This window comes from Cololabis saira, chromosome 14 (genome assembly GCF_033807715.1).
Source record: "Cololabis saira isolate AMF1-May2022 chromosome 14, fColSai1.1, whole genome shotgun sequence".
Classification (NCBI taxonomy): Eukaryota; Metazoa; Chordata; class Actinopteri; order Beloniformes; family Belonidae; genus Cololabis; species Cololabis saira.
In genome coordinates, this window is record NC_084600.1 from 27,928,774 (window position 1) to 27,951,075 (window position 22,302).

The 22,302-nt window shown below is 42.4% G+C and overlaps 1 protein-coding gene across 3 annotated transcripts in view; it reads left to right on the forward strand.

Annotated features, from left to right (window-relative positions):
* Nucleotides 1–20,960, forward strand: part of tmem132e (transmembrane protein 132E) — a 479,435-nt gene extending 458,475 nt beyond the window's left edge. For all 3 annotated transcript variants that reach the window (XM_061740292.1, XM_061740291.1, XM_061740293.1), the window contains 2 exons: nt 9,826–10,020; nt 16,401–20,960. In XM_061740292.1, the coding sequence (XP_061596276.1) occupies nt 9,826–10,020; nt 16,401–17,456 (1,251 nt within the window). In that variant the 3' untranslated portion in view covers nt 17,457–20,960. The remainder of the gene's footprint in view (nt 1–9,825; nt 10,021–16,400) is intronic.
* The last annotated feature ends 1,342 nt before the right edge of the window (nt 20,961–22,302 follow it).

Consider the following 22,302-nt stretch of genomic DNA (forward strand, 5'->3'; position numbering starts at 1 on the left):
GTGGATTTTATCATATGGGAACAGATAATTTGTGCTGATTACAAATAATATCAGTGACCAAAACACCTGCAGAAATACTGCAGGAATGACATAGCAGCAGTTAAATGCAGCCTTCTGTAAGCTTTAAATATCCACTGGGCTTACATCAAATACATCAAAACACAACAATAAAAAACAGTTTTCTGAACTTATCAATATGACTCTGTCCTTCACAGGATAAGTAAAATGGATCACTGCAAAAACTCAAAATCTTAACAAGAATACTTGTCTTATTTCTAGTTAAAATGTCTCATTTTAGTAAAAAAAAATCTCATTACACTTAAAACAAGACTCATCGCTGGAAAAAACAACAATTTTCACCTGTTTCAAGTAGATTTTTACTTAAAATAAGTAGAAAAATCTCCCAGTGGAACAAGATTTTTTTGCTTGTAATGAGAAGATAAATCTTGTCCCACTGACAGATTTTTCTACTAATTTCAAGTGAAAATTTACTTGAAACAGGTGAAAATTGTCAAATAAGTTATTTTTCTGGTGATGACTCTAAATGTTGAAATAGCAGTAAAACCACATTCATTGATAAAATGACATAAGGGATGGAAAGGAGGGATGGCAGTTTTACAGGGGGGATGATTTGGACCGTTTTTATTTCAGGGGGGGATGCCATCCCCCCTCATCCCCCCTCAACTCGAGTACTGGTTACAGCGCCTGAAGAGCAGCTTCTCCCAGCGATACCTCCAGACGTGCCTCACGAGAACCGCTACGGAAGCAGCTGTTTTCAGCTGCGTGCGTGTGCTTACGTTTCCCTGCGCTTACCCTCCGACTTCGTTGGTTCTCCATTAGTTCTGTCTCCACCACACAGCTGGAACTACCTGGGTTTACACCTGTGAGAAAACGTTGCTTCATAAGTGCACACGGAGCCTGTTTGGAGCGTATAAACTTAATTGCCCAGTGTCGGTCACCGCGTCGTCAATGGAGAAAGCGTTTGTGACATCACCGTGATGGACAGAACAGTTGTTTTTAGCTAGAGACTAACAGGACGTCGCTATGAGCCTGCAAGGATTCGTATGTTTTATTAACTCATACCTGGACGATTGGCCTCGCTCCGGGTCCGACTGCTGAAATGGCGACATGAGCCACGTGTTTGGTGGTGAGAGGATGTTAATCATTGCTTTTTGAAACATGGTAAATGGTTAGAAAAACCCCTAAAATGTGCAGCTTAGAGTATCGATGGGAACTGGACACCTTTCGTGAACAACGGGTCGTTGTACCTGTGGCAGATGAGGGGCTGGTTCAGGGGACAGGTTTAACATGGATTAGATGGCTCTTCTGTCTGCAGAGTCGATCCCTTAAGTGGACTCTCTCCCGCATAATATCCCGCAGATATTAAACAAAACAGGCGAGACAGTTTTTTCCACCTCCAGACAAGGAGACAGTATTCTGTTCTGCATGTTGAATTTGGTGTGATTCTCCCCACTCATCTTGCTGATGTGGATGTTATCACAATCAAAAACGCTTCCTCCACTCTCTCACATCCCACAACCTTCAGCGCAGTGTTTCCAGAGACACTGTGGGAAATCAGTAAGTGTGGAAAAAGAAAATGAGGCAATCTGGATGAAAATGAAACCCAAATTGCTGCTTTTTATCAGGACCTTCTCCGTGGAATACATCACAAACAAATTGATAACAGTTGGGGACAAATCCTTCTCCTGGGTTTCCATTTTTAATGCATCAAATGTTCGTGTGAAGCTTAATTTCCATCTGAAAGTGGCAGCTCTCGCTTGCCAGTGTTTAATATCGGCAGACTGCATCGGTGCCAGTAGAGAGAGTAGATGAACCTGACCAGAGAGGGTTATGCTCTTATTTGCTGTTCTGGACAGTTAACTTGAAACATTGCACATCTGATACAGATTCAAGGCTGCTGCTGGACACTGGTACGTGAGTTACAACAGGACTTGTATTTGTGCCAATTATTCATTGATTCAAAGCTGACGGCTTCAAATGATTGTCCTGCCCTGCAGCTGAACTTTTCCCAGCTTCAAACAGCATGAACTTGGATCAGTAGCAGAATAGAAGTTGTTAGATCATGTTGACAAGAAAACAAGTACAAAAAACTGTTTATTTTGCAGAAAAGTGCATATGAACTTCTTCTGCTGATAATTGTCACAGGTTGTAGGAAGTGTTGGGTGACAGGTTGGAGGACAGGTTGGGGAACAGGTTGGAAGACAGGTGTGATCATCTCACCGAAGGCAGGGCTGTAGAAAGTTGCTTTAAACGAGCACAAAGCTATTAAATGGATGAAATGTATCAGCAGAAACAGCGACCGGGTTCCCCTTTGATGCACTTTAATGAGGAAGTTAACACAGCGTCCGGGAGCATCGCTTGTTTGTGGAGGAAAGTGTCATTTGTGACCACAGTCAGGTTTCCTGCATTACTGCAAAAGAAGGAAAAGAAATGGCCTCATTAAATGATTTTCCTCTGACTGAGGGCGAGTCTTTGTGTAACCAAGAAGGCAAAGTTATGACATCTTTCATGCTCCCAGGACGAGAGGATGGTCCTATCTGTCCCGACAGCTGCAGCGTAACTGAGGGAATAAAAGCCATGATTACAGGTGCAGGGATGCTCGCTAGAGCGGCTCTGATAACAATGATGAGTAAATCTTCTTTCTAATAGGCAAAGGTTTTATTTTGAACAAAGTTAAAAGAAAGAAACTCCAGTCCTCTTCGAGTAATTGTTTCTAAAGTTTATTTTCAAGCCTATTTTTGTACTCGAGCACGGAAACCTCAGAAAGCAAGTGGCTTTAAAAATGGTAAATCAATCAAAAGATTAAGCTTTTGAGCGCGACGCTCACGTTCAGAAAAAAGCTATAGAGAAGGGGGGGGGGGGGGGGGCTCTGTTGTGGTTCTTTCTGAGAGATTGATGCATGTTTGTTATCAGATATGATTTCAGTGGGAAGCTGCTCAGGTTGGAAGAGTTGCCTTGAGACGCCTGTGTTTCCACTTCTAGATGTTTCTGGTTTCATTCTTCACTCGACTTGACGGCGTGGACAATGGTCTTTGGTTTGAGGCGTTGCCCGACTTTCACTTGTGACGCGGAAACCTCTTGGGAGCTGAGCTCCGGACCTGACGGCTCTTTTTCCTCCTTGTGGACTCCAGTCACGACTGTTTTTGATTCCAGAAATCCTGTAAAAAGCTTTTCGGTTCAAAAGTTACCGAACAGTTGAAGCTCTTTATGTTCTTCCTGTAATTTGATTCTCTAGAAATATTTTAAAGCAAGTTTTTTCTCTTAAAGCGAACTTCCTCCCGCGGGTTCAGCTGCTGTGAGCTTGCTCACGCTGGTAAACAGTTTTTATTGTTTATATATGTCGTTGCTCCGCCTCGGACATCATCGAGTCACCTTACTGGGAGCTGTGAGATATCGCTGTTTCAATCATATCTAACACCACCATGACCGTTTACTTCATTTAAAGATCCTCTTCAGTTAGATTCATATCGGACACATTCGGAGGCTATCCTCTCAAGTTGAGGCAGACAAGCGCCGAAAAACAGATTTTTCTTTTCTTTTCATGTTTTTTGAATCATTTGATTGACGTCGTCGGGAAAAAAACGAATAAACATGCAAAGAGCACAATCCTGCACAAAATCGGTCTCTGAAATTAGATTTCTTGGTAAAATGATCAATGCACGATGCAGCGTATCTTCAAAATGTGTTTTGACATTTGGACATAGTTGCCAATATTGATCTTTAGCAGTGTTGGATTTTCATTTTAGTCACTTTAATTGGGCCTTGGAAGGATCAGCCCCGGCCGAATGGAACGTGAAATAACAGAAAATCAATTATAAGCAAATAGTTTTCTCTGTGTCGCTCCCCATCTGACCTCGCTGTGATGTATGATTAGACTCCTTTATTCACAGGGAGGACCTTTGTTTGCTCACATCTCTTAGCGTCGACAAACAGACGAGGGAGCATCACAGTTTCTCTTAAATGCGTCTATCAACCTGGAATCTTTCCTTAGAAATGAGAAGTGTGTCTTTTGGAGATTGTGGTCTTTTATGGGATGTTTTACTCAAGAGAACAGTTATTTTATCATCCATTTGCCATTTATCACGTTCATGTTTGTAAGCCGTACCAAACCTTGTCAAGTGTGTCTGATGCTCGTTTTACCATAACATTCTTTTTGGCACCTAAATCCACCATGAGCGAACAATACAGGTGGAGGCGGAAGTTTAGCTGCTTGGAAGATTTGTTGTTTTTTTTCTTCAGATTTTTAGGCAGGCATTCTTTTTTTTTTTTTTTTAATATATTTTTATCCCCGAATTTTTCCTTTTTTCTACCCCCAGTGCTCCTACCTAAGTTAGTCCTGGGCATTGCTCTCCCTTTGCCAACCCCGGAAGGGCCCTGCACTGAGCTAAAGTCAGGGTGAGCAGGGTAGGGTTTCTCTCTAGCTGGCCAGAGAGGGCGGTGTACAGCCCAGGGGCATCATGATCAAAGCGTGCGTGGATTTCAACGTGAATCCGTGCGTGGAATATTCACGTACGCAAAAAAAAATTCCGATGTTCAAAACTGTGCGTACGCCCAAATGCACGCAGGTTCCTTTGAACATCGCAATCAGCGTGGAATTGAGGGCACATGCGGGGAGCACAACACTCCTGTCTCCTCCCTCAAATACATATATTGGAATATGATAATGAAGATAATTATCCATTACTTTCAGAGTCTCATATCTGAGACTCTATGAGACTCTGAAAGTTGCCTAAACATTCAATAAAAACTTCTTTCATTCAACTTCATTCATTCATTGCTGAATCACATCAGTTCGTACCAACCAACCTTTCCGTGACATCTTAGTTTTATTTTAATAGACAACTTTACAGAACCGGTTTTTCGCTGCAAAATGTATTTTAATGTTTTTCTGTCCAGACACAGTTATGGGATGTTTTAGGATCTGGCTTTTATCTCGAGTAGGGGTCCCATACGGTCGTCATGGCGACTGAGATATCCGATCAGCAGCTCCAGCTGAAAGATCATGTTGGTCTGAACCGGAGCAGCTGGTCCAGTTCAGGGCAGAGATCCAGAAGATCCTCTTGGTACCTAAACCAGCTGATGGTCCAGTCTTAGTCCTGGACCAGCAGATCGGTGTGATCTGATGCAGCAGCAGGTTCCTCTAACTGAGCCAAAGCTCCATCGGGATTTGCAGGTTCCATCGTTGAGCTCCTGCCTTTAGTTGTACGTTCAGATCATGTGGTTGATTGTGAGATTGTTGCAGCTCCACTCTTGTGTAACTTATCTGGTGATGTGGGGACTGTCGTGAACTTATTGTTGACGTCACGTTTCCTCATATTCTGCATTTCACTGCATCACCAGTGAGTGTCGCCAACGGACAAAACCTCAGAAAAGTGCGTACCCCAGCCTTGGTGTGTGCGTGAAAGGCCGCAACTTTCTACGTTCAAATCAATTTTTGATCATACGACCGTGAGCGTAGAAAGTGGCGTACGCATGTTTTTTGTGCGCCGCACGTTTTGATCATGAGGCCCCAGGACTGCTCACTTTTTGTGAGGGTAGCTCACATTAGCTACCCAAGGAAGCACGGGGAGAACATGCAAACTCCATACAGAAAGGTCCTTTCGCCAACCCCACCCAGGGTGTGCCCTCAGCACCCATAGCTGTGAGGCGTCTGCACTACCAGCTGCGCCACTGTGCCCCCTCCTCCAGGTATTCATGCGTATAAAAATTCAAACAATGAAAACTTAACCTGACATGTGATGTATAAACACGGGGCCCACATTCACACTCAGCTGCAGGACGGCCTTCACACAGCGATTAACGTCCGTGGATGTGACGAGGCCTCAACACAGACCATAAAAGCCACTCACTCTTATAACTGTCAAAGTGACACTGGGAACGAAAAGTGAGCGTATCTTGTGGACTTGTGGAACTCGTCCTTCATAGATGGTGCTTTTATTTAATTTTCTGTTTTATGGTGCCTAAAAATCCATCAGCTGCATCTGAACAAGGTTTCCTGACGACCACCTCTTACTTGTTTTCACTAGAACACAAACGACAGTGTGACTCGCAGAGCCGGAAAGGCATCTGATGAGGGAGGTCCACAAAAGTCCACATTAATTTTTCTCATGTTGTGCTCCACTCAGCCAGCTGAATCCATGTGCAGGTTGCAGGTTCAGATTCGTGAAGGTTAAAAGCAGGTTATCACAGACGCTCAGGAGAGGGAGTGGAGGTAATGGGCTGAGGGAGGGGGGGGGCTGGATGAGTTGTGGGAGAGCTCAAGGCCGTAACTTTAGCACCATTTCCAGTGACTGGGGGATCTGCAGGAGATTGGATGAGAAATATGGTTCAGGTGCTGCTGGGCTGATGGGGAGGTAGGATGCGGGTGCCTGGAATTTATTTATTTAACCTTTATTTTACCAAGAAGTCCCTTGAGATAAAATCTCTTTTTCAACTGAGACGTGGCCGAGTAGCGCTGGTGCAGTGTCCAAAACAGTAACGAAACCTCTGCACAGATGTCATAAAACTCTTTAGGCGCACCAGTACAAAAAAACAACCCGGATAAAGACTTACAAGAGCAGAGCAGGCTATGAAAACATCATGAGATAAGGTAAGATATGTTGAGGAATAGCAGTCATGCTCGGGTATAGTTTTTAAATAAAGTGATGAAGCTGCAGTGAATTTTGCAGGAAGGATACGGTCAGGAGGCCGGGAGGAGGTGGGGAACGCCACGGCGGTCGAAACCCTGACTCGTTCCAGAAACACAAGGGGAACACGACCCCCTCGTTTCTCACCTCCTACATCCTTGTTGGTTTTCTTTACCCGGAAGCAGGATACACCCGACGCTGAATGTTGGAAACGTAACTGTGGTCAGCTCAAACTTGGATTTTGTGTTCAACTATTGTCAATTTTCCACCACAAACTATAAGGCGAGGCAGCAGACCCAGAAATATATAAAGACCTTCCAGTCGCCTGCCCAGCTTGTGGCCCGTTGCAAAGATGGAACATAGAATGTGAATCAGACTGCTCAGTTGCAAACAGGAACATTTTCCAGACGGAGGAAGCTGTGCATGTTCTGTTGTTTCCATACTACGTCCTAGCCAACTCGGCAGGTAACAGAGGTGTAGAAGTAACTTCTAAGACGGTTCCTAGCGCACTAGAATCAGGCTGCAGTCCGTCCCGAGATGGAAATCCTGCCAGATGAGAGCAACTTCGGACGAGGTTACGTTTGCTTTTAATTCAATTCAAGGCGGCCTGATGTTTCACACCTCTCTTACTGGCATGTCCCTCAGGATGGCGTGATGGATGAGTTATGTTTCTACATTTCTGCAGCACCTGTAAATAAACAGTCATGGGTCAGTAGCCTGGGCTCTGGACCTGGCGATGGCTCTGGTACCTCTACGTGGTACCTGCTCGGACAGCTGAACTACTTCGGTAGTAGAGCGTGTCCCTTCAGGGCGAAGCAGCGGCGGGCCAAGAATGTGGGGAAAGGAGACACATGCGGCGACAAACCGCAAATGTTCTCTGAATCAGAATGATGTATATTCATACCCAATCAGTTTCAAAGCTGTGAAAGGTTTGTTTGTTTTCTTCCTGCAAAAAACTCACAGGGGATGAATAAGTCCTGGAATTAGGCTCAGAGTAAAGAAAAAAAGTGTGGATTACAAAAGAAATAAGAGAAGAGAAAATGCCCTCGGGAGTCTACTGTGGACTTAGTAACTGCAGACATGGACAAAACGTTTCTGCAGACGTGTACGAAAAGGTTTATAACACAAGAGTTGGAGAGGATGGAATGAAACATCTCCATGTGGTCGTAAAGTTAGATGATGGATGAAACGTTCCACAAAAAAAAGTCGATATGTGGGCCTGCAGCTGAGATTATTAAAGAACATGACGGTAAGTAAAAGCTAAAGCCGACCACAGGCTTGTGTGCTTTGTAAGTGCACTACAGAGGACAGCAGTGAACACAGAACTCAGCCTTCTGTCGTGAAGAGCTTGCAACAGAAGATCGCCGTAGTTAAGAAACCTTGTGGGCTGGCGACATGCCCCCCGCTGCTCCTCCACAAGCCCCCAGCCCACTCCCTACTCCACCGAACCCACCAACCCCCCTCCCTGCAACCCCGGAAGTGAGAGACGGCCTCCTGAGGACCTTTTATGACTCTGTGGTGGCGTCGGCCATCTTTTATGGGGTGGTCTGCTGGAGCAGCAGCATCACAGCAGCAGAGAGGAAGAGACTGGACAAGGTGGTGAGGAAAGCCGGCTCTTTCCTGGGCTGCAGTCTGGACCGGGTGGAGGTGGTGGGGGAGAGGAGGATGGTGGCTAAGCTGTCCTCCATCATGGACAATGTCTCCCACCCCCTTCATGAGACTGTCAGAACCCTGGAGAGCTCCATCAGCGACCGTCTTCGTCACCCACGATGCGTCACCGAAAGGCATCGCAGGTCCTTCCTCCCCGCTGCCATCAGACTGTACAACCAGGCCTGCTCTCAGTAGTTAACGGACAATAATAACAACAATAACACGTGCAATAACAAGATGTGCAATAACCATATGTGCAATGTCTATGCAATATGTGTCTGTCTACCTCACACACATTCTACCTACTTTTTTGCACTGTTCTTTTTTTTCACACTACTTTTATTTCCATTGCAATGTATATACTGTCTATATTTCGTAATTATATATATATTATATATTATATTATATATATATATATATATATATATATATATAAATTATTTGTATATATATTATATATATATATATTTTTACTGTTTTACCCCTCCCCTGTATGTGTGTTAAGTGTACTGCTGCTGAACAAAGTGAGTTTCCCCATTGAGGGAGAAATAAAGGATGATGTGATCTGATCTTATCTTATCTTATCTTATCTTATCTTACATATAACAGAAATCAGGATTTATCAAGTCAGAGCTGGCCCAAGGCGAGGGCAGGAGGAGGGAGACCCAGGGGAGTGACGTGGAGGTCTATGATCCTGCTATCATTCAGCACTTTATTTTCTCACGTCAGCACACTTGCCTGTTAGCGTGTCTCCGCGTTAGACTGAAGGAAGTTGCAGGCAGCTGGATGTCACTGCTTGGAAGCACAAGGTGTTCAAAGTGCTCCTTTTCATTTCAAGTTTTTGGCTCATGATGATTAAGAAAGCTTGTCGGATGCCAAAACCTTCACTGGTACAGCTTTACACTTTTTTTTTTTTTTTTTTCTAATCCCCAGCTAAAGTTATAAAATGCTTGAAACTAAGGTGGAATTGATTTTCCCCATCTGACTCCAAGAAAAAGACCACTGCTACTCTGAATGGGTCTTTACAGTGTACCTGTCCCTCAGGGGCTCTGCTTGCGAGAGCACAGTGTAAATGATGATGCCTCCTAAGTGCTCAAAGTGCTGGTTGGAGAGGTTTGTCAAAGACCTGGGGTTATCTGGACAGGGAGGACAATCCTTAAATGCTTTGAAGTGTCTCAAGTGATGACACTGGGGTGGTTACAAGTGTTTTCTGTTAACTGCCACTTTGAGAAGGGCGTCTTCAGCTTCATATTGTTCCTCAATGTGTAGTAGATGATTGACTACGTCTAGAGCGGAGCTTTTATGTTTGTCTTTCTTGTCTTTCCAAAGTCGGTTCAACAGAGAGGGATTGACACTTGGATTCACGATGCACTGGAACAAACAACTGCACAAAGCACTTTAATCCAGAATTTGCTTGTCATGGGCTTTATGAGCTTCGAAAAGACAATAAAGCTGCTGTCTGTTGCGGACTTGAGCGATGTCCTCTGTCATGTAGCGGTGCAATAAAAGCACATCTTTCTCTCTGCAGGTGGAGTCTCCGCTGGCAGTGGATGCTGTTCTGGGAGAAGCGCCTTTCTCAGTCACAGACGACAAGGTTTCTATAACGGAGCTGCGTGTCCATGCCATTTCAGGCCTGACCCTGTCGCTGCAGCCCAGCCCTGGCAACAGCCACACAATGGTGGCTAAGGCCACCGGTCTCCAGACGCTCGCCGCTCTGAAGCAGGTGTGACATGATTTATTATTCTACCAGCTCCACTTATAGCCTTTCGCTTTGATTGCTTTAAATTGAGTGGTTTAACGATGGAGACGGCTTCATATGTATCAGTTTCTGTAATAGATGAAGTCAGATGAAAACCAGAGCAAAATTCTTCATAAATTGTGTGTTAAAGTTGGTTTGTCGTTTTCTGTAAATACATGACTATTTCGAGCCATTTCCTCCCTAAAGAAAATAAATTAAAAAAAAGATCCCACAGTAAAAGATTTTATCTAGCTTTATCATTGGGTAAAAACGTCTGAAAAATTAGTCTTCAGAACATGCAACTCTATCACAGAGGTGTCTACGGGCTACCCCATAAACCTCCCTGCATACTTATGAAAGCTGTATGTTTGCTGGCAACAGATGCACCAGCGGGTTCCCGCAGCTAATAACAAGCCGTAGTGGCGAAATGTAGAATTGATGTCACTGATGCACAAACGATTCCTGCCCGGCTCTATTGAACTGAAAAAGACCAGTGGGGAAAAAATACTTACCACCAATGCCAGGTTTGGACTTGTGTACTTGGTAGGTCGTAGTGGGCCGGTTTAGTTGAGAAGAACATACTTGAGACTGGTCAGACCAGCACATACTCATAAACATCTGCAATTCAATTCTAGATATAAGATAAATAATAATAAGAAGAAGAATGTTCATGATAATCATATTAATAATGATAATAATGATGATAATAAACACTCAGAACAGGGCTGAATAAAGATTGTAGAGTCCAAGCTAAACATTTTATAACAATTTCTTTGTTATGATTTTAAATTATTAAAAAAAAAAAAAAAAGTTTCTTGATAGATTAACCACAGTTCATGCTTTCAAAGTTCTTCATCGAGGTGGAAGTGGCACCTGCGAAGCAATTCGCTACCTAAAACGCCAGACGGTGTCAAGTTACGGAGGGATATTTCTTGAAATCACATGAAACCCGTGGGGTTGAGGGGTTATCTTTCATTTCTGTTCTTTTTTTGTTCGTAGCTAAGCGACATGGAACAACAAATGCTCTTATTACAAAGGTGGCATCATAAATGAAAGAGAAGTTGCACGGGGAGTTGGTCCATGCAGCCTTGGAACGCGTTTAGCAGAAGGGATAAAGCGAAGAGATGGAAATTATGCTGTATAGGGACGCATTGGTCCGAAGTCACGTCGACTTTGGGAGGTGCCAGTCTGCGACTCAGACCTCTGTGGACCGGGGTTTGCATCGCTGGACAGGCTCAACGTTGATGGAGAGGCTCAGCGTTGCCAGGGATACGCGCATCATGGCCGGCAATGCAAACCCCGGTCGACTCGATGGAGAAGCCTAAATCAGGTTTACACTTCAAATGAATGGGAATAAAAGTGGAATCACAAAAACAATGGTGATTTGTTCTGATTAGTGTTTGCTTTAGATGATCCTTTTACAGTGGTGCTTGAACGTTTTATCAACTCTTAAAAAAATACAGAACACTTGCTTGTCGATCCGTCCTGAAAATACACCAAAAACTTGAATTCAAGTAGTTCCATCTGTGATGTTGGGGGGTTTCCTCGCATGCAGTTCTTGTCTTAGGTTTTTCAGTAACATGTCATATTTTAATGTACGACATGTTCTTAGCTGCCCGGGCCCAAATGTAGGAAAACTAGCCCATACCATGATTATACCACCACATTTGTGATCAGACTGCCAGTTCTTTAAAAGAAACTGGATGTCATAACACACTTTACTGTCATCTCTGGTGTATACGGCTCACAAACGTCAAGCACTACCAGCAAGGGGTTTGAGATCTGAATATAACTCAGTTGGTAACAGAGCCATCACCGGTGGCCAGGTCCATCAGGACTGAAGGGGAAAAGGCTCAGGATGTCTAAAGAACACTATGTATATGGTGGGTTTCCTAACAAATCCCCTTAGTGACTGATTATACCAATCTTGCATCATATTGTGAGGAAGACTTAAACTTGAGAAATAACATAACTCCCAAATGAATGCTCTTACACCCAAGCCAGCATTGTTGGGAAGAAGTCCACATCACTGCTGCTGCAGTGAACTAACAAGTGTCGCCGCCTAAACAAAATTGGCCCAAAAAGAAAAAGCCCACTTCTGATTTGTCCTAATGCATTTCCCAAAATGGATTTCATTGCTCAAGTGAGATGCATGAAGACGCCTGCGTGGGGGGCAACACAGTGTTCTTTTCTTCAGCATTGTGTCTTCACACAGAGAGGAGGAGCTCTGCAGAGACTTGATTGGCAGCCCAGCTTCACCGAGGGAGAAAAGGGCGCGTGTGTTTGTGTCGGGGCTTTTCCTGCTTAGCCTTTTCTTTGGCCTACGAGTTATTCAGCGACAACCACATCGGGCATGAGTGAGAGCGTGCCCGGCATCAAATTCCAATTTTTCTTGCTTTCCGCTTCTTGGCCACCTTGAAATTTAATTATTGTAATGTATTGTCCTAAGTGCTCTCCAAGGCTGAGCTATAAAAGGCAGCCAATTCCTCCGCCGGCAGACCTCTCAGGGGGCTGCCGGGGCTATTTCAAGCAATTTGATTCTGTTTCACAGGAAAACTCTTCGAATGTCCTCTATTACTCCAGAAATGTGTGATACACATAAACTCTGATAAGTAGAGATTTACAGTCAAGGCCTCCTTGCATTATTCTCTTTTATTTTCTTGACAAAGATCAATCACTCTCAGACTCTAAAGGTTTCAGTTGTTGAAGCTTCATTGAAAGCCATTTCCGTGGCTGTCATCTCACTGCCGGGGCTTCAATTGAGGCGGTTTATAATCTGAATAGTTTTAATTTACATCTCAAGATGGTGCAAATATTTACACTGCGTCTGCATATTTTATAACGCAAGCTGTTTGTGTTTATGTTTAGTTAACATATGATGCCACAAAGCAAAAAGAAAAAATCTGGCGGCACGGGGAAATCAAAGACAGGAAAAATCGTTTTAATCATATTAGCTACTTTAGGAGACTGTGCAAATTATAGATATTTCCTAAAATAAATATTGAGTGTGATGTTTCTGTCAGAGGCTTCCTTCATGCTGAGATGACGGAGATTCGCCTCCCGGTGAACCATTGGCACATTTTTAGTATTTGTCCACTAAATCTGAACCAAAGAGATTCTCCTTCTCAGGAAAGTGAGCGTGGGTCTGTTCCACGCTGCTGAACGCCAGTGTCAAAATAAAACGCTGGTTGCTGATGTTTAAGCAAGCTGTGAACGAAGGAGGCCATCGACCACGTTGATTACGTGGACACAGATGTTGTGGTTTCGGTCTGCAGCAGATGAATGTTGTCAGGTAAAATTTGAAGCTTTTTATCCAATCTCACCACGCGGGAGTAGAGGCGGCGAAGAGTGACAGAAAATACAAAATGAGACCATCACGCACAGCAAATACAAAGAGACAGCCCCATCATTTGAGGCACACACTGCTGCTGTGTGGGCCTTATCTGTCTGTGCTGCAGAGCAAACCTGTGCTTCAGGACAGCACTCCCACTCCTCCGCCGGCCCTCCCTCCTCCACGCTTGGAAGCCGTTTGCTCGTGAGCACATCAGAGGCAGGCCGTCTGTGCGCTTGAACCGAGCTCGTACCAAGCACCGGGTACCGCTGGTGCCTCACAAACACTCTGGAGGATTGGGGATTGGAGGAAGTCCAGGACTTCAAAGGCACACTTGGGAACTTATTCAAATCGTGGTCAACGCTGTGGAAGAATGAGATCTGTAACCCTGAAATGTAATTGTGGGATGTAGAAACACAAAATACAGTTGCGGGTTCTTTTTAAATTGGATGAGGGCTCCAGCTCTACAGTAGTCTTAAGACTATCATGTAACTTCCTGGTTAGAACCTGTATAACCCCCAAATCAGGAAGATGCTGAGATGAAATGGAAAGTGCAGAAAATGTGTGGACATTTCTGGAAATATGTGTTATTAATAGGGGTGTAACAATATATCGTGCCACGAAATTTCGCGATACAAAAATGTCACAATACGTGTCGTGGAGGTGACAGAGTGTATCGCGATATTGGGTTATTAATATTAATCTATTGTGTTGACTAGAAACGCGCATCCGACCACGACCGCGGCCGGACCGCGCGGACCAAAATCTTCCTCCGCTCAGAATAAACTAGTCCCGTTTTGCGGTCCCGTTTTGAGGTCTGAACCTTTACTTATGTAAGTCTGGTGTAGAGTTAAGCCTTACCTTATTAAATTAAACCTTTTTGGGGTCATGAGTAGGATAAACACGGAGACAACTTCTGCTAAATTCCAGTGTACTTCAATGTCCGCTCAACAGCGTAGGATTTTAGAACATCAACACAGCACCTAGTGCTGTATCACTCCGCCCAATCTAAAACAGACTAATCACTACAGAAACTGACTAGTGTCATTATAGTCCCTGATTTACAGAATATAAAGAATATATTTATACAATAATGAACCCTGAATTACCAAAATAACCTTCTTAACAAAAATAAATCTCCTCTTACACTTATAAGTTGAGCATGAATCAATCTTTTTTATGATGTAAAATTGTATGTATTTATTTACTTGTATTTATTTATTTAATTTTAGTTGTTAAATTTCTGGAAAAGAAAAAAGTCAAATCATACATGAGAGAAACTATTCAGTTTGTGGCAAAATATTTGTACTTGTATGAAACTGAAGATGCATAATGCAAACCTGACATTTACTTTTAGTTCAGTTTGTGGAAAATGGTTGGCCTGGCTTTCTCTTTAAAACTTAAACAGTTATAAAGCATTACAAACTGGAACAATAGGGCAAATGCACAGTATTATTTTGTATTTTGTGTCTTTCAAATAAAAGAAAATGTCCTCATGACTACCTCATTCAAGGTTGTTAAAAAAATAATATATCGTATCGTATCGTTATCGTGACCTCAATATCGTGTATCGTACCGTATCGTGAGATTAGTGTATCGTTACACCCCTAGTTATTAAAGGGAGACTGTTGCTGTTTAATTTCAAAGATTTTTTCTGCATTAATGCTGCATTAATGCTGCTATTTCAGCTGCTATCTCAGAGCCGTAAATGAGCTCTGATACAAACTCGTTCGGACTTATGGCCTGCAACCGTCCGAGTGGCTCACATCACCTATTTCTTTGGTCACATCAGCTCTTCAATCAATCAATCAATAACATTTTTTGTATAGCACCTTTCATCCAGGTACATGAAATACAAAGTGCTTTGATATTTTGACGGAAAAATAAGCATAATAAAAACAAAAATAAAAACTGGGAGACCAATGCACACTGACATACAATATAGTTAATTAAAATGAAATAATGATAAAAGTTCAAGAAAACATAATCAGTCCACAACAATAAAATATAATAATAATAAAAGCATTACAAGAAATAGATAAATAAATAAAACAAATACCTCTAAAAAATGTTAAACAGAATAAAACTATAAAAAATATTGATGGTCTTGATGTTGTGGAAGGATCATAGTTGGTTGTAATGTAGTCGGTTGTGCAGCTTAAGCTTGCACCATTTCCCCTTTATGCTTTGAAAATCCTCCAGTTTCCTCGAATGATTTAATGATATAATACACTGCAGATGAGAAACGTACAATCTTTCTTTGAGGAACAAATAATAGGAAACATATTGATTTTTTTTTTCTACCTTTTTGTTGACATCGTAAAGATCGTATCCTCTTGCCCCCTTTAAAGACCTAGCCTTTCATACATGCTGCTTCTGTTAATTAAATCAAAGATCATTTTCTTTCTTTTGTCTTTATAAATGTAGCCAATTTGTTATTGATGGTCTGCTATTTGGAGGAACGTGGCAGCTTCGCATCAACTGTCTGTTAATGGAGCAAACAAACTGTAGCCAGGTTGAAATTGTAGCGTTTACCTGCTAAACTGTACAGTTATCATAATCTGTATTTATTTTTTTTAAATAACTAACACAAACATTATCAATATATACTTTATAGAATGATTTAATTTTGTGAACAATGAAATGTTGAGGGGACAACTTTCTCTGTTTTTCATACAGCTGAGGTAATTACAGCTTTTCTGGTGTGCTAATAACCCCTTGGATTATTTCCTTAGTAGTTCAATAATGTGTAATTAGCTTTTTTTCTGTTTAGGTACACAATTGTTATCCTTTTTGTTAATCAAATGCAATTACTCAGAACAAAATCATAAACGGTTCATAGCAGACACAAAACAAAATAATATGTTTTTAAATACGTGTGCTGTAAAAGCTTTATAATCTTTCTGATGAAGATTTTGTCCTGTTTTTTTTTATCTTCCATGTGAATTTTTCGAGGATTTAATAGTTGTGAGGTAATCAAAAGCTCAGTTTTATTCAAACAGCTAATGTGTACGCTTCTCTTTTTGTCTGACAGGAGGCCAGTTTGTCTTTCTGGATGCTTTTCAGTGACAACACAGCAGCCACTCTGACTTACTTTGATCCCAAAGACTACAACCTCAACGCCACTACGCTGGATGACAAAGTGGTGTCGGTATCCCAGGAGCCTCAGCAGCGGTGGCCCGTGCTCGTGGCAGAAGGGGAGGGATCTGGTGAAATGGTGCGTGTGGAGATGACCATCTGTGAAGCCTGCCAGAAGACCAAACGCAAAAGCGTCATTGCATCTGCAACAGTTTCCGTCAAGGTCCGCTTTGGTCCGGAGGAAGATTCTGAGGAAGAGGCCACCACGGAGAGCGAGATTGATCTCGTACCCGTCACCAGGAGGCCCGTCATTGATCCCAACATCAGTGGAAGAGTTTATGATACATCTAATGAACAGCCTGCCAGCGTTCCTATTGATTACACCAATTTCCCCACGATTAGTAACGAAGAGCAAACTACTGAGAACTATGACTTTGTGCCTTCACCCCGCAGCATGACGGACCTTGAGATTGGCATGTATGCTCTACTGGGAGTCTTCTGCCTGGCCATCTTAGTCTTTCTTATCAACTGTATTGTCTTTGTGCTCAAGTACCGCCATAAGCGCATCCCACCTGAGGGGCAGGCCAATATGGATCATTCCCACCACTGGGTGTTCCTGGGAAACGGCCAACCATTGAGAGCCCAGTGTGATCTGTCGCCGCAGCAGGTGGAAAGTCCCAGCAATCCTTTGGAAGGCGTGCAGACTTGCTGCCACGGAGACCACCACAGCAGTGGCAGTTCCCAGACTAGTGTTCACAGCCAGGTGCATGGACGGGGCGACGGCAGCTCTGGTGGCTCCACCAAGGATAACGGCGAGGAGGCCAGTTCACCAACCTCTAAGCGCAAGAGGGTCAAGTTTACCACCTTTACCACCCTACCCACAGAAGAGCTGCCCTACAACTCCATCCCCATTGCAGATGAAGAGGACATTCAATGGGTTTGCCAGGATATGGGCTTTCAAGACCCAGAGGAACTGCACAATTACATGCGCAGAATAAAAGAAATAGCCTGAGATAAGAGGTGTATCATTAATCACCGCTCTCAGCTAAAAACAAACGTTCCTTTCTATTTTTTTTTCTCTATTTTTCACACAAGTGAAATAATTTTTCACTAACTAAAAGGCCAACTCTTGTTTTCGGTTTGGGTTTGTTCTGTTTAGTTTGCACAGTGCTGTAATTTCTCACACACATATACAGACAGACACACACAAGTGAATGGAGTGGAAGCCAAAGACTTGACCAGAGGATCTACACCAGTAGACATCTGTAAATCTTGGCTATTGCAAAAATGTTTCACTGGGAAGCTGAGCCATGGACACACGAGAGCTGCTTCACCTCTCCTATTTTTCAGGATCTGACGCTAGAGAAAGCCTGACGAGGACAGGAGCTTAGGTGTCTTGGTAGCTGTGTTTCAGTGGCCCAGCAGGACTCTGCAGTACTGTACCTATTCCAAACAAAGAGGCCTTTGATGAACAAAGACTCTCATGAAGGATGTGGTAAAAGAAAAATAATTTTGTTTTCACCAAAGTAGGAAAAGTTTTCTTTGAACGGTAAAACCTTCTTCATTGTCGTTATTGTAGCTCACTTATGATTTTTACTCATGTTCATTACTTACATTTTCTACATTTCATGGGAAATTGAACGCAATGTCCTACAACAAGTCCCAGTGGTCCTGATAAATCTAATGCCTTATAAAAAATAATGGTCACAGTTCACTACTTTGGTCAGTGTGGCCATCCTGTTTTTAAAACCGTTGCTGGGCTAGAAACGGTGTAGTAAGAGCATCCACATAAATCACTACAACCGTTGAGAAGAGCTTGAGTATCATGGGATCTCAGAGTCATTGCATAGAAGGCTGCTTTCACACTACATGGCTTTCAGCATTTGCAGATGTACGTGCTATTCAGACTATATGACTCATCTTGTAATCAGGAGTCTTGAAGTTGTCATGGTGTTTATGAGACCTGACTGATACGTGATGACGGTCAGACTAAATGTGATCTAAATCAAAATGCTTTCCAATCCTCTTTTTGTTAAGAAAATGTGCAGGAAATGGGACAGAAAACATGAGTCGATTGTCTGAAGATGGTCTGAGAGATGGGATGAGCAATGTAAACAGTTTGCACGATGATTTGTTCAGAACATAAACAGATATTTGTCGCCATCAGCAATGGATTGTTGAGAGTGTTTGATGCATCTTTGAGTTGTTCACACATAATGACTGTGCACCAACTGGCAACTGCTTACTAAACTGCCCCGAACCACTCAGCAACGACGACAACTGGCAAAGCGTGCTTAAAATCATGTGGTGTGATAGCGGCCGTAGGGGATCTTGAGGCACAATCAGCCACTTCCTCCAAAACTGTACTGTAAATGTTTATATTGTAATTATACAATTATTCTTACACATTACTAAGCTAAATATGTTATCATGCATTACACGCATGCCATGTCCGGCCTACATACATGCAGACATTCCTCTATAGTGTATGTATATAACGTATCAAGCTGGAGTCAGTTCCAGCACAAATGTTCATGAAGTGACTTATTCTAAGGTGGAGAAGTGGGAACAAGGTTGAAGTCTTGGGAACTTTATAGTCTTGTGGTGAGTTAAAGTTTCCCCCTCTGTGATATCAAGAGAAATTTGATGATTTTAACTGTTCAACATAGGGACCCGCCATGTGTCAAAACTGTATCTGATCTACTGTTTTGATTATTTATTCCCCTTCCCTACTGTTTTCTCGTCTCCAGCCTCTGCGAGGATAAGAAATGTTAAATATACAAGTTGGAAACACTCACTGAGCACAAGAATCTCTAAACACTGCAAGAAATTTGATAAACCTCTAAAGGCAGTATCTTATTAATGACTTTCCCTGTCCATTAATATAATGGTCATAAAAAGCTGTTATACTATTCCCACACATATATGCCCCCTATTTTTTGTATTCAGTCCCATAAACGTCCATCTAGAGGTCAAAAATCTGCCTTTAAATAAACACGATCACACCCAGAGCCTGGTAAGAAGATAAAACGCTGCCATCGACGCCTGGGCTGTGCAGATGTGGCTGATGTGAGAAAAGGCCTTTATTAGGCTACTGGCTCTACTGATGCTATGGATAGATTATGTGAGAGCAAAATCTCATCATCTGGCGAGACCTTAAACATTAAAAAAGCAGCCAGAAACTGCAGGTTGACAGCAGATCAAATCCTACTTTGCATTGCTTTTGCCCTGTTAGCATAGCATTTGCTTTTTTTTTTTTAGTACAACAGGGGACTTTTGAAGGTTGACCTTATTCCAGCTCTGATCTCACATGAAGCAAGTTCTTTTCTGGACTAATGAGCGTTAGTGTCCTTTAATTCTTTACTGCATATCCCCAAGACTTGGATTGTTCTTCTGCGTTTATTGGCGGACTGATTTCGATGATCCTGTGAGCAAACAATTGTTCCTCCCACTGTGCTGAAGATGAGAGCCAGCTGTGTTTGTTGCTCGGTGTACCAAGTCGCCATCCTGCCTGCTTTTGAGCCCTTGCGGTGTTATTAAAGACCAAATCCTGCTTAGTTAAGCCAATACCAGCTCCAAAAGCTCTAGCTCCAGCTCCAAAAAAAGTTTTTATGAATTTGTTCAGTACGCTTTCCATTCGTCAACAGGTGACGTGTGAAAGTCAAACATAATCTGAAGTGAAATGTCAAAGGGGAGATCTCCCATCAGTAGACCAAACCTGTAAGCTTTGAATAGTCTACAGAACATGTATATAGACCCGCAGTGGATTAAGTCTTTAAGGATTCGGTTTACTGCATGCCCTCTTCATGTCCCAAGTGGTTCAAATGAATATTGATCTGTTAATTAATGTTCAGTCCGTGCAAACAGAAATGGGATTATTTTTGAACTTCCAAGTCCATCAGCCTTCAGCCAACAGCATCAACAAGGTCTGCCATGAATTCTGGAAATAGCAGCCAGCTGCAAGCTCTTGTTTTAATTCAAAAAAGTAGTCACTCAAGATGAATGTAGGATTCTTAACCAAACCTGGATTTTTTTTGTATTTAGTGTTACTGTGGAATGACCAATTTGGTGACCTCTCTGTTACAGAGTAAGTATCTAATAGCAGCTTCATCCACAGCGCTCCTGTTTTTCACATGTTACATAATGTGTCTTATGCTGATATTTTTTCTTTTTTTTCAATCTTTTATACACTGTACTCCTTCATGCATTTTCTGCCATCCTTTGTAGTAACACTGCTTTGGTAACATGTTGCTCATTTTGTGTTTTTCTCCAAGCTGCTAATAGACTTCTTACAAACATGTAAATGAAGATTTCAAATTGTATCCCCTGCCCTCGCACCTAGCCATGGTGAACTGTGCACGACATGCACGGCTCAGTTATCTGAGCCAAGTAACCACCACACTGACTATAATATTATGATGTACAGAGCACTGTTAAAGTTCCTGTATTCTCTTGAAAACAAACCCTTGTATTTTCCTGTTACATGTAAAGTACTAAAGAAAAATGAAATACACAAGTGACACATTGTCATTTTTCACTTTCAAGTGCCGCAGTGATGAGAATTTTTAATGAATGTTTTGGCACGGCGTCCTCCGCATGTCAGGATGAATTATGTCAGGAATTGAGCCTCAGTAGCTTCATCTATGTATCTGACCTTGAAGGATTCTGGCTCGTTAGGAACTTAATGTCTCACAGGAGGATTGAAAATCACATCCATATGCTTGATTTATACAGCATGAAGGCTATAGTTTCATACATCTTGTTGAAATGATTTGCTGAATATGTTGATTTCCAAATCCCAAAGTTGAATTTTATTTTATTGCAGTATAAGGGTGAAATATCACAGGGATCTTGAATCACTGTGGAGAGGGGGGGGGGGGGGGGGTTACGCAACAGTTCCTGCTTTTTTGTTCTTTGTTAGTTTTCTATTCTAAAAGTGCACTTAGTAACCTTTTGTCTGACACGTTTGTCCACGTGTTCCTGCCAGGCTTGATCATATCCTGGCTGAAGTCCTGCTGGTATTTTGAAGAGTATATATATCAGTGATTTTTCACCCCTTGCTGTGTGCAGTCTGAGGGCCCTCCCATGATATTCACTGACAATTCCTGCAGCGGTTGGAAGGTTCTGAAGCTCCCATCCACAAAATCTATACTTGGAGGTGTTTACTTGAAGTCTGCTCTCTTTACTTGTGCCTTTCTCCTCATATGGGCAGCTGAGATCAAACTCTTTTGAACTCAGGTAAGACGTGCTGGTTTTCCAGAGAGGAGTAAGTGGGTTTATGGAACCGTGGAGATAGATGCCAACATTTGACTGCTGAAAAGAAAGGCTTTCATACTACAGCACCATGGACAGCGATCTTTCCTCTTATATTCACATGTGAAAAATTATTATTATCTCTAAAGATTTTGTGCAACAAAATGTTTTTTGCTATTTCTCAGATCTCAGCCACTTGGAATGAGTAAACATATTTCCGTCTGTGGACAATAATTTGTTGGACAACCTTTCGCTCCAGGTACAACATTGTTTCTAAAAAATGATGTAATGTCACAAGGTTTCAGTTTCCAGTTTTTTTCCAAGTTCTAGAGGTCTTTGTGTCAAGCTGAGGATTCACACTCTCTGAATCACTTTTAAGTCTGAGGAATCCTGTTATGCCTCGGTCGAGATGAAAAGGTAACTTTGCTGGGAAAAAGGAAAAAAAATAAATAAATAAGTATTCATTCCTCCTGGTCCCTAAACCCATACAAGAGCCGGTGTATATTGACTAAAGAAAAGCCAATCGTTTATTTTACAATCATCCCGCACTGGAAGACGGTAAAGCAAAATCCTCAGGAAGAATTAAATACCATAACAGTCTGTCT